This window comes from Chrysemys picta, chromosome 4 (assembly GCF_011386835.1).
Source record: "Chrysemys picta bellii isolate R12L10 chromosome 4, ASM1138683v2, whole genome shotgun sequence".
NCBI classification, from domain to species: domain Eukaryota; kingdom Metazoa; phylum Chordata; order Testudines; family Emydidae; genus Chrysemys; species Chrysemys picta.
The window spans coordinates 147,819,180-147,831,945 of record NC_088794.1 but is presented as its reverse complement, the minus strand read 5'-3'; the positions used below and the strand labels follow the sequence as shown (position 1 = coordinate 147,831,945).

Genomic DNA, 12,766 nt, shown 5'->3' with positions numbered 1-12,766 from the left:
AGGGTCAGTTCCCTGCTTGACCACAGAGTGCCCATGTTGCTTGGGGCAAGTTGCTGTGTGCCTTGTTCATTGTGCCTCAAATAGGGATACTAGCATTGTGGTTGTGAGGTGCTCAGACCCTATGGCCCCCAAGGTCACAGAAATGCCTAAAAAACATAAACCAACCTGTGTGATAGTCCCATCCAGTCTAACCTGGGTGAGGTTTTTCGGAGTGAGCCAGACGCTGATTCCCTGTGTTTTCCAACACCCACAGACGTACTATACTGTCGTCAAACTTTGGGCCAGATCCTCAGCGGGTGAAATCAAGGTTGCTGCACTAATTCACAGCAGCAGAGGACTGAGCGCCGTACGTCCCTCTGCAATAGCTGAGGGCCCTGCTGAGCCAGGAGCGCCCCCCCAAAGAGCTGTTGGCATCATGAGCACCTACACTCCCTGTCTCTTTATGCTGCAGCTGGTGGACTAACAGTGCAGCTTTACTCTGAAAGGTGACAGCAGGCCTGCTGCATTCAAAAGTGCTGTATTTTGCCCAAGTCCTCCTGGGGGGAGGTGCCACAGAGCTGTCCCTCCCTCCCTTCCCCACCAGATCCGCAAGTCTGTGCTCTCAAAAGGAAAGGGGCACGACTGGTTGAGTGCCGTTCTTGCAACGGCATCAACTTGCAGCCAAATCAAAGGGCTCCCATCAGAGCCCACCTCAGTGTGACTGAAAAGTCTTATGAATTGCCCCGAAAATGAATCTCTCTCAATTTGTAGCTTGAATGTTTCAAACAATAAGCAGGAGGGTGGGAGAGGGTCACTGAGAGGGGACCTGGCCTGGAGGAGAATCTCCCCCTGTCCAACCAAACTAGCACTGACTGCGGATTGTTTGCATCACACAGTCCAGTCCAGCCAAGCTCAAGCTGGATTCCCTTTGAAAGAAGCAAAGCGAAGGGAAACCCACTGACACTGCACCAGCTGAGATCGAGAGCAGCTCCTCGGGCTCCGGGGCCCCACGGGGAGGAAGACAGACAGCATTCCTGACTCCGTTTTGTCAGGGGGACCGTGTATTTCATTGCTGATCCGGGATCGGCGGCACAAGTCACTTCTGGAAACCTTTGCAAGTCTCCATGTGACGCAAAGGAATGGGTGGCATTAGCCGTGCTTTGGGAGAGTCCCATGGCGCCACTGATGTCTATGGCATGTCACTACGAAACATCGACAAGGGACCAGAGGTGATACCCTGGCCCCACCAAAATCAATGGAAAACTCCCACTGACTTCAGGGTTTCACCCCATAGTTTTTAAAGCTGGAAACCTCAGTAGAATCCACGTGTCAGAAGGACACCGAGCTTCAGTGGGGCAGGGCGGCCCCAGTTGCCAATTTTCCGTGTTAAACCATCCCTGGGGCCACTGAGTAAAAGGCGGCCTTGTGTCTAAGGCTCTGGCCTGGAACTCAGGAGAGCTGGGTGCAAGTCCCAGCTCTGCCACGGCCTGCCTCTGTAACCCTAGGCCAGTCACATCATCTCTCCGTGCCTTCCTCCCCCGTCTGTGAAGCGGGGACGATACTTCCCCCACCTCATGGTGAGACTGAATTCATTGATGTATGCGACTCTCCAGTAAGAGGAGCCACGTCGGCGCGTAGACAGAAATTGTGCCAGTCTATCGAGTGCTGGGAAAATAGGTTCTGATCCCGCTGACATCAACAGAAGCCGAGGTGGCTCAATGCCTCACAGAATCGGGTGCACAGAGTGGTCTGATCTTCCACCCAGAAACATCAGCTTCCTCACGTTAGTGCTCTGTCCCTCCCTGCTCAGCCCCAGAATCCGTGTGTGACTGACAGAGCCACCAGCTCTCCCTGGTCTGACTTTCACGGGTTGCTTAACGTTGTAAATGTGGGGGGTTAAAACATCCAGGATGAGAGATGGGCACCACAGCCAGTTGAGGAGGAAAAGACACAAGTCCTGAAGAACAAAGCTTGGCCCTCAGACCCCGAGATAGCTACAGGCCTGGCAGTCAGAAAAAACGGCTCTTCACTAGTAAAGTGACTGCTAGGGAGATCAGTGAGAAGCTGCCAGTGTGCCATCCCAGAGGGTTTTTACAGTCTTTGGAGCACAGCTGCATTTTCAGTTCAACGTTAGGGCAAAGGCTTGTGCTAGTTCTACTGACACTAACCTGGTTCACCCGCGTCTGCTGCTCCAACCGCAAACAAACAGATTCTGCCACATTTACAGCAAAGAGTTCTCTCCTCCACGAGTAGTCTCCTTCATTTCAACGGGGCTATTTATGGAGCACTCAGAACCTGGGTCTGCGCTTCTTCCCACCTGGGACTGTGACCAAACCAAACCAACAGCATAAGCCGTTCAGATGAGTCCCTTTCTCCGACCGTTATACCCACCCAATGTCCTTCGCCAGCGCCGCTTCTGTGGTTAAAACAAACTGGTGGGCAGTACCATATACAAAAGCAGCTTCCATTACTGCTCTGTGCTCTAAAAAAAAAAAAAAAAAGGGTTCCAGTTAATACATTCTTAGCCCACTCCCTCACCCACGCTAAATATTACGGCCCAGATTTTCGGAATCGGCGTCAAAAAAAAATATATGCCTGGCTAATTGGCATGCATTTCAGTATACTCTGCATGGTGAAATGGATCTTTCTTTTAAACAGAAACCAAGATGTTTGGAGATCTGGGTCAGAAACTCAGTTCTGCACTATCTTATCAAAAAACAGAAAAAGCTCCTGAAGGGATATTAAGATGGAAGGTTGATTTTAGTACCTGGCGTTCCAATCGCTGGCACATAGGCAAAGACGACATTTGATCTTCCCTTCAGAGAATTCTCTAGATTCTGAAGCTCCACCAGCGTTGTAATATATTTAACTTCGTTAAAGAGAAGGGCGCTGAGAAGACATAAAAATCTCATTTACAGCATTCTTCAAAAGCAACCAGAAAATTTTCACCCACAACTGCAGGCACAGACCAGAGCAGGTGCACCTCTGGCTACCTGCCTCATGAAGCAGCAGATGCAACTGCTCCGATTTGCCCCGAAATAGTCCCCCAGCTTCATGTTTATGCAAAGTGTCAGGCAACAAGCGAAAAAACAAAGCAAATGATTTCACACAGATGAATGTTCGCTCTACTTACAACAGGGTATTGGCTACAATGGCATTCACGTCGAACAGGGCATCTGTGGGGAATTCTCTGAGCACTACGTTACCTCTAGGAAAGAGAACAACCAACCAAGTCATAAATCAACATAGAGGTTATTTATCCATGTAGCTGTACTTCCTAGTTCCTGATTCTTTTTGCAGATTCTAAGCCCAGACGGGATCATTCTGATTATGCCGTCTGACCTCCAGCATAACAGACCGTAGAATTCCTGCACTGAGCTCAGTGCCTTTGGTTGAACTAGTGCATTTATCTTTTAGACAGACATCACCCAAAATGCTCATCTGAGAGGAGACAAGAGACTCCTCTTAAATGGGACAGGTCAGTTAAAAGGAAAGCGTTTGTGCAAGGGATATGAACGTCTATGGGAGTTGGGCACCTAACTCACTTAGGTGCTTTTGGTGGTGTCTTCAATCTAACAAGCCTGCAAGAGATCCACAATGAATCCTGTATTAGCCCACTTTGCATTAACTTCAGTGCACTTTGGATCAGATCCTTTGTCAGGTAGGGAGACGGATCAGTGGTGAGCAAATGTAACCCATGCTTACTCTGAGTGGTGCTCTGTCCCCCTCTAGTGGTGACTGGGCCACATAAGGTAGAGCTGACTGGGAATTTTTCATCAGCGTTTTTCAACTGAAAATCCAATTTTCACAAAATATTTTTGACAAATATTTTCAGTTTTTCACCAGGAAAATCTAAATGAAATATTTCATTTTTGATCAGGTCAATAGCTCCTGAGCCATGCAGTGCCTCGTGGGAGTTGTAATTTGGGTGCCTCGGCCCCCATTCTCCTCCATGGGCCAGGCTCCCTGGCTGAACTACATTTCCCATGATGCATCATGGTCTGACCTTTGGCTGAACCTCTACAGTGCATCAAGGGAGTCATATAACCATGGCGCATGCAGTCATATAACCATGGGAGATGCAGTCCAGTTTTTTTCCCCATAATGAAATCCTGCAGTCTAGCAGACTCTCGTCTCTGTTCCTTGTAACTTCAGCCTCCTGGTTTGTTAAAAAGAAACAAAAAAGTGTTCACTTACATGCCAGTTCTTGGTGTAAAATGACCGCAGTTGCCTTGTATAAATATTTGCTTCCTCCAGAATAACACCAAGCAACTTATCTCTAACAAAGTCAAGAAAATCACACTAAATTCACCCAGGCACCTCTTGTAAGGTCTAACCCATTCCTTCCATTCCCATCCAGTACTATTACAGGGCAGTGATCTATCTAGGGATACCTAAACCTGCATGGGGATGGAGGGGGGTGGACCAGGTGACCTCTTGAGGTCCCTTCCAGCCCTACATTTCTAGGACTCTATAAGAGCGACTTGTGGTATCCATTCCAGCTATTCACCTAAGCCACAATTTTAAATTGAATTTTCCATACTGATTCATCATTGAAAGCTAAAGGTTCCTCCCTGTACTTCCTGGATAATCTGAGAGGCTTCTAGGACTGGCAGACAGCTTGTCCGCTACTAATGGGCCTGATCTAAAATGGAGGTCTTTCCATTTTCAAAGGATCATGGTGGAAAGTGTCTCCTTCATTGCTACAGCCTTCCAGTGCCGGACATGTCAGCTTGCCGACGTGGTTTCCTTAAAACCTTGCAACAGAGAACCTTTCAAAAACAGTATTTTATTTAGTCACTAGCATGCAATAAAACTCCATTCACCTGAACAGGTACGCTTTCATTAAGGCATTTTCTTTCCCACAATATCTTGATACATCTTCTTTGAGACAATTAACCTGGGTATTTAAAACAAGTCGTTATAAATCTTGACGCACAGACAGATACCTACAAATAGATAAAGTTGGAAGCATTTTATGGTCCAACTGTATGAAAGAGAATTTTTTAAAACCTATTGTAATAGGCAAAAATGCAATTAAGTGATACTGTGAATGGGATCCAGTGTTATGATTAAGATTTTACAAGCACAAAAGTCAGGAAATTCCAAGTCATGGTTCTCAAACAAACATAATTTAGCTACCTTCACTCAGTTTCACCCAGTTACTCCTATAGTAAGCCCAAACTATGTTTGATAGCTAAGTGCTAATTTGCGTAGGATAACACTTAACAGAAAAGGCCGAGGAAAATTTCTTTATACTTCTCCTCAAAATATTTGGACTGAAAGCAAGCGTGTGAAATTTCAGCCAAAAGGTCATCTTTTAGAAAGCTGAACCTGCCTCAGGATAAGGATTAAAGGTTCGGTTGGTTGCAAAATGGTGTTTTTTTCCCCCCACAGTAAATGTAGATTTTTTTCAGCCAAAATCTGAATATTGAAAATATTACTATTTAGAAATGCTGCCACAGTGCCTCCCATTGTCCTCTGTAGGCAGGGCTCGGACTACATCGCCCATGATGCACCATGACCTCCCCTACTAAAGATGGGAGGGGATGCATCATGGGAGTCCCTTGCCACAATCCATGCAGGGAGACCCCTGCACTCACACAGAACCCAACGGAGTTTAATGGAGTTCCATGCAAGCCGGGGGTTTGCCAGCAGAGAGCCAACTCTGAGAGCAGAGAGCCCCCAGAGAGCAGGGTCGGACAGATGACAACAGCACCTTCTCAACTAGCTGCTTAGCATTGCTAGTGCTGCAGTTTAGAGGTGACTGCTGTGAACACATGAATACATCTGTTCCGCAGACAGTGACAACATAACCACCTGTACGGAGAACTGTCCCGCCTGCCCATGTGATCAGAATTACAGCCCCACCAGAGAACAGCTGCGTTATTGAGGAGTCTACATTTCTCAGCTAGGAAAACAAATGACATGTTCATTTACCTTCACCACTGAAATCCCATAATCCTGAAGAGCTCCGACCGAGTTCTCTAGCTGTTCCAGAAACAGACGGACACCTGGAGAAACTGAAACACCAATAAGAGCTGGTTTCTCTAGATCTCTGGCCCTCTTGAGTATCAGGTAGAGTAGCTAGAACAAAACCTAATGTCACCTAATCTCTCTGGAGCAGACTGAGTTACCCTGACTCGCACTGAGTAGTAGCTTGCTCCACAAGTCTCCCCACTGATTTCAGCAGGGCTACTAGTCAACACAGACACGGGTATGACAAGCTGGCCTTATTTGCCTCAGTTTCCCATTTTACAGAGAGGGGCAACGTTACTTCCTCTTTCCCCAAGGAGGCACTTTTGGAGAGAAATACAACCCCCTTTCGGCAAGCTAGTCCACAGAAGGAGTTCCTTACGCGCACACAGAGCTCCGATGAAGGCAACGGGGGTCTGACAAAGACACAGAGATCTGCCCAGGCAGCTCAAACTGCGGGATCGGTGCCTCCAACAGGAACAACAGTAGGAAAGCGCTCGCCTCCTCACATTTCTATGATCATCGGGAATATGCCGGGGAGTTGGCAAATTCCTGCTCTAAGAGATGTTCTTTCAAACTATTTAGGGTTTCAAGTTTTCCAAGAACTGTGACCATCTGATTTTCACCATTACCAAAGGGCCTTTTCCACAGCTACAATGTTATTTGCTCTCACGAGCACGTGAGACTTTCCCCTCAAGTTGCTTATTTCTCCTGCGAAGCCAGGATAATGAAAACACATACATTTAAAATACATACCATCTCGACTAAAATAAACCAGGGATGCTCTTCCCGGCTGCAAGCTACTGAAATACTCCTGGGGGCTCAGCTCTAGCAGCATATTTGCATTTCTTGCCGCAGCCATGTAATAAGTACATAACAGGAAGAAAGAGAAGCAAGAAACCCATCCATTCATTTGGGGGAGCATGATTTCATCAGTTAAAGTCACTGCAGAAGCCACATCTGAAAAAAAAAAAAAAATTGTCTGCTGTTTACATAGATTTCCAGATCTGTGACTAATTTACAAATGTGACAAGGCCAATAAACACCAGTGATTAAAATGCGAGTTTATCTAACTATAAAAATAGCAGATGAATTCAGTAACAGCAAAGCTAATGTTGATTACAATTGCAGGCCATTCCTGTTTCTTATTAATTATATTTGCAACCCTCTGTGGCTGTGGTTTGGGGCTGGGGATTTTTTTGTTTGTTTCTGTTTTGGTTTGGTTTTTTGAGATGGTTGGAGAAAGTCAAGTATCCAGAAATGAAAACAGTGCCCACCTACACACGGATCTTTCAATGCACAACTCTCCCCACCCCCCCACCTCAAGTAACTGATTAGGATCAAAGTAGCTTCATACACTCTACTGATCATGACTTGCATGAACAAAAAGCTTCCCAAAAGGCCTGATTAGCCACTTCTTTGCTCCAGTTTTACGCCAGTGCCACTAGAATGAAATCAGGGTAACGCAAGGGCCAACCAAGCCTTTTTACTGTGCACAAACTGGGTTAAGAAAAGAGCAGACACATGAGATGTTTATTGCATTCCCCCCTCATCCATGCACAGAAGGTGAAATTCACACCCCCGTCTCCTTGCGGCAAAGCTGGAGTGGGGACCTCTATGAAACTTTGGGAGTTGGATCTAGCCTCCAACTTTTTTGCGCAGGATGTAGGGCAGCCCTGCGTGCAACTGCCATCCCTGGACCGGCACAGGGGCCAAAGCTGCAGCAGGATCTGCATCCGAAGAAGTGGGCTGTAGTCCACGAAAGCTTATGCTCTAATAAATTTGTTAGTCTCTAAGGTGCCACAAGTACTCCTGTTCTTTTTGCGGATACAGACTAACACGGCTGCTACTCTGAAGCAGGATCTGTGTTGGCTCTCCCTCTCCTCCCCGCCACGCTGCCTGGTGAGGAGCTGGCACAGAGCCCCCTGAATCTCAATGGGTGCTCTCTCCAGGGCTGCCCAACCCCCACACACTAGCAACACTGCAACTTGGCTCTGTTGGGGAGCCTTCCACAGACCCCTTGAGAGGCTCTGATGATCTCCGCCCTGTTGGTAAAGTAACCTTCGGGTGACCTTGACACAGCAAAAATCATGCATCCAGTTCATCAAACCTCCCAAAGCAAACGAGTGCTGTTCTTCTATCCAGAACCAACACAAATAAACAAGGTGCCTTTGCAAGAGTATTGCAGGATTAGAAAATGTCACCTGTATTTGATTCTTCTGTGTAATGTTGGTTTGCAATAGATGACTCAGCCACTAGATGTCACTGTTTGCTGTATAGCGTTCCTAACAAGGTGTGGTTCCTGGCAAACAAGGGAGACAAAGCTGGGATTCAAGCTGCATAGAAGCCCCTTTGTTTTGCACTATAGCTGCAGATGATTTCTTTACTCAACACCTCCTGTTTAAGACAGACCATGAAACTGCATATTGTGACATCTTGTGCTCCCAGCTATTAGGGTTGCCAATTTTGGTTGGACGCATTCCTGGAGGTTTCATCGCATGACATAATCTTTAATTAAAGATTAATCTTTGAATCCTGGAGACTCCAGAACAATCTGGAAGGCTGGCAACCCTAACTAACTGAGGCTGTTATAGCAGTAGTGCTCAAAAACAAACACAAAATCCGGCCACCCTCCAATAGCAGACATAGTTAATTGTGGATAGACATAGTTTTTGTGGATACAGACTAACGCGGCTATCCCCTGACAGTTAGCAAAGACACAGAGACCTAATCTTCAGGTTCTCCCTCTGTGTTCAAGTACTCTGCCTTTCCTGCTCTCTGCATGGAAAACAGGACACTTTAAAATACAAGTACACACAAATTCCACTTTATAGTAAGAAGGCTTGGAAGGATTAGATATTTATTGGTAAACGTCAGTAAACACTGATTGCACTGTATACATACTAACCAATGAAAATATATTTCCTTCTATAATAATCTAAATGTACAGGCAGGAGAAATAAGGAAAATGCTGTTTGAGAATTTAGAGTCAAAGTTCAGTGATTTAGACTTTCGAATTAGCTTGTTACAAAGAGACTAGCAAATGAACAGTAAAAACAGGTATGATTTGTTAAATGAAGGATATTTCCTTTGTGTAGTTTGATACGTGATATTGACAATTTATGTCAACGGTTTATAAAGCCTTAACTCTTTGAATCTCAATGTCTAAATAATTGTCTGACCCCTCCCCAGCATTTCATACAGCTGTGAAAATATAAATGGATACAAAGAGAAAAAAAAATGCTTAAAAATATGTCGATATTATCCATCAAAATGATAAAAATCTAATTCTGCCAAGATGAATAGTAAGCAACACTATCACCACATGCCATTGTGTCTGTCCGCTCCTTGTTGAGTGATGCTTAACATCCAGGGGCACAAAAAGTACTCCTGGGGAAATTCTGCACCAAAAAAATTAAAATTCTGTGCACAATATTTTAAAATTCTGCATATTTTGTCAAAATAACACTATATAATCATGCCAGTTTCAATGATTTCGGTAATTTATTTCAAAATACCTGTCAGCAAGTATGTCTGTAACAGTACAGACAAAAAAATTCCCCCAGGAGTAGAGAGTTAAAAAAAGCCCTATGACAACCCAGTTCCTGTTTCTCTGCCCACTCTTCCCCAGAGCCCAGGGATCCAGAGGGAGAAACGGACTGATGCTGAGTCCCGGGCTTGTAGGGAGTTTCCTGCACATCCCTTCCTTCCTTCAGGGCCTGCGGGGAACTGCTGCTGCTGCGAACCCTCCAGCTCCCTCCCTCTCTCCCCGGCAGTGTCTTCTATTTGTAAGCGGGACTCTGCTGGGTCCAGCGGCTCCTAGTGGCAGTCAGCAGCTCTGCAGCCCATTTCCGTATGGGGGGTAAAGGAAATTCTGCATGCACAACATTAATTTCTGCGCAAATTCTGCATTGCACAGTGGCGCAGAATTCCCACCGGAGTAAAAAAGAATGCACTCTCCACCAACTACTTAAACTTGTCTCCTGAAAACAGACATTGTTTTTAATACTGCCTGAAAAACACAGGCTGCAGTTTTAAACGTGTTCCAACATTTTTTTCAAATTAGTAAAATTCTTTAGTATTATTTCTGTCACTGTGGCGCCTAGAGAAGCAGCTATGAAGGACACAGAGTCTGACCCAAAACCCCCTGCAATCAACAGAAGGATTTCTACTGGCCTCCATGGGCTTTGAATCAGGCCCTAATAAAGTACAGAGACAGCGGCTCTGGAAACCCCTTAGACAGAGCAGAGGAAATTTAATTCTCATTTTTGAGAGGCTCTGATGATCTCCGCCCTGTTGGTAAAGTAACTGGAATTGACTTTGCTCTGCTGTCTTGTTTGTTCCCCTGCATCAGGGACGGCTTGTTGATCAGGAAGAGCATTTGCAAGGCGGCATCATTGTTTGGCCATGGGGAAAAGAGAGCAGCCTCCTTCTCTCCGTGGTGTGGAGGAAGCAGCGTGTGACAGATCAGGGGCTCCACCAGCCGGGGCACTACGGGAGCCACCCAGGGGAGACATTACATGCTTAAAGTTTTATACCTAGAAGATTTTAAGTGTTTGAAGTTTTTAAGACGTTTACAAGACCCCATCCTCTCTCAACCCCCCAATGCTCTTTCCCTGTTATGTCCAGTCCCATCATCCCACGCACTGCTTGGCCACGTCGACTGTGGTCCTGCACACCCCACCCTGGGTCCCTACGCACCCTCAGCAATGACCAGCCTTTCCAGGCCTGCCTGTGGCTTGGCAAGATCTCCCTGTCACCCGTTCTCTGCCTCTCCTCATGCTCCCCAATAGCTGGCATCTCCCTAAGGCCCTCGGCCTTCTTCCAAGAATCCCTCCATCTCCCCCATTATTCTTCCCTCCTCTCTATCCCTCCTCCAGCCAACTGCTAGATCCCACCCACATCACTCCCACACACATGCTCTCTATGCCTCCCCAGGCCCCTTCATCCCCTTGCATGTCCCCCAGGCCCACTCTCCTTTTCCCACATTTCACACACCCTGCCCCCTTTCAGTTTGTTGGTAACTGGACCCTGAGACCCCACCCCCGCTCAGTCTCTTCCCCCAAAGGCCCCGCCCCCAACACTCACACTTCCCCCCCCCCATCCCCTTCGCTCCCTGGATTGTCTCCACCTCCCTCTCCCACCCACCCCATCAACTGGGCTCCTCTGCTCCGGGGCCGGGACGGGAGCTGCTGCAGTCTGACAAGGAGCCAACTTGCAGGGAGAAGGCAGCCCCGGCTGAGCAGGGGTTGGGGTGGGTTAGAGACCCAGCTAACCGGGCTTTTGGGGTCCGGTCAGTACATCTGACTGGACACTTTCAGGTCCCCTTTTCAACTGGACTTTCCCGTCGAAAACTGGCACCTGGCAACCCTATGCCCACAGGGTCTCCTGCATCGCCCTCCATGGTCCACCAGTGTCCTGGGTCCCCCTCCACGTTCCCCTTGTGCAGATCCAAGATCAGACAGCGCAACTCCATGCTAATGCTCGATGTGCCCCTCGCCCCCAGTCCACCGCCCTTCCAATCGCCTCCCACTCCCTCTATGCCCTCCTTCTGGACTCCTGCCCCCTGGATCCGCCCCTGCTTACCTTCCCCCTCTCCATGCCCCCCATCACTGGCTCACTCCAGCAACAACTGCAGCAAAGGCTGGAGTCAGCAGAAGGTCAGTTTAAATTATAAATGTTTACATTATTTCTACTGTAAATAGTGCTCTCTGTGCACATCAAACCAGCTCTTTATAACTTGGGAATTCCCCAAATACCCCCTTCCTTCCCCCCTCCTCCTCCAAAATCAACTCAAAGGCACCTCTCCCCCAGCAAAGCCAATAAAACAAACATGGAGGCTGGACACCAACCCTTCTCGAGACAGGATAAGTCCCCCACCCCCACCCCAAAAAAGAAAGAATTAGGGCATTTTCCAATGACAGAGACACTTTTGAGACACCGTAACTTTCAAATCTCTCTCTGAATTTCACCAAACTTCCCAGAAATTCCCATCCCAGGGATGAATCATAGAATCATTGAATATCAGGGTTGGAAGGGACCTCAGGAGGTCATCTAGTCCAACCCCCACTGGGTGTGGAGATGTGGCAGGTGGAATTTTGGGGGGGGGACTCAGTTTATTTTTGAGAAAGCTGAGGGTTGGAGGGGAGTGTTTTAAAAAGTCAGATTTACAGGGAGAATCTAAGTTCAGCTTTACCTGTGGGTCAATTCCTGCTGCTTCATAATGAAGTATTCTGAAAGGAGGCCTAGAAGTAAATAGGAGTGTGAGTGAATAGGGAAATAGACACCACGCCTTATTCTCCACGGTCTTGCACCTTGCGTCATCATTTTCACCTGTGCAAGATGTGTGTATTATTATTATTATTATTATTTATGTATTATTATTATTTAATTCCCACAGCTCCCGGGAGCCCCAATCATGGACCAGAATGCCATTGTGCTAGGAACAAACAATTATATCATGTTCCTTTGTAATCTGGTAGCATTTCACATCCACTCAGCAGTAGTATTAATCATCAACCAGGGTGCAAGGCACTGGAGAATCAACCCACACGGCCAAAGCAAGAGGTAACTAGATTCTAAGGGTACGTCTACACTTACCGGAGGGTCCGGCGGCAGGCAATCGATGTTCTGGGATCGATAAATCGATCCCGGAAGTGCTCGCCGTCGACGCCGGTACTCCAGCTCGGCGAGAGGAGTACGCAGCATCGACGGGGGAGCTCCCTGCCATGTCTGGACCCGCGGTAAGTTCGGACTAAGCTACTTCGAATTCAGCTACGTTATTAACGTAGCTGAATTTGCGTACCTTAGT

The 12,766-nt window shown here is 47.1% G+C and overlaps 1 protein-coding gene across 9 annotated transcripts in view; it reads right to left on the bottom strand.

Moving 5' to 3' along the window:
* The window catches only part of TXNDC16 (thioredoxin domain containing 16), an 82,963-nt gene that overhangs the window by 55,796 nt on the left and 14,401 nt on the right, over positions 1-12,766 (bottom strand). For 6 of the 9 annotated variants that reach the window (XM_008168592.4, XM_008168593.4, XM_065593932.1 and 3 more), the window contains 7 exons: positions 8,160-8,257; positions 6,712-6,915; positions 5,920-6,002; positions 4,806-4,879; positions 3,113-3,187; positions 2,747-2,868; positions 2,371-2,461 (listed from right to left, as the gene is read on the bottom strand). In XM_008168592.4, coding sequence (XP_008166814.2) covers positions 2,371-2,461; positions 2,747-2,868; positions 3,113-3,187; positions 4,806-4,879; positions 5,920-6,002; positions 6,712-6,880 — 614 coding nt within the window. In that variant the 5' untranslated portion in view covers positions 6,881-6,915; positions 8,160-8,257. Of the gene's footprint in view, positions 1-2,370; positions 2,462-2,746; positions 2,869-3,112; positions 3,188-4,805; positions 4,880-5,919; positions 6,003-6,711; positions 6,916-8,159; positions 8,258-12,151; positions 12,201-12,766 lie in introns of all 9 variants that reach the window. The other 3 variants (XM_008168595.4, XM_008168594.4, XM_042841371.2) reach the window with 2 other exon arrangements.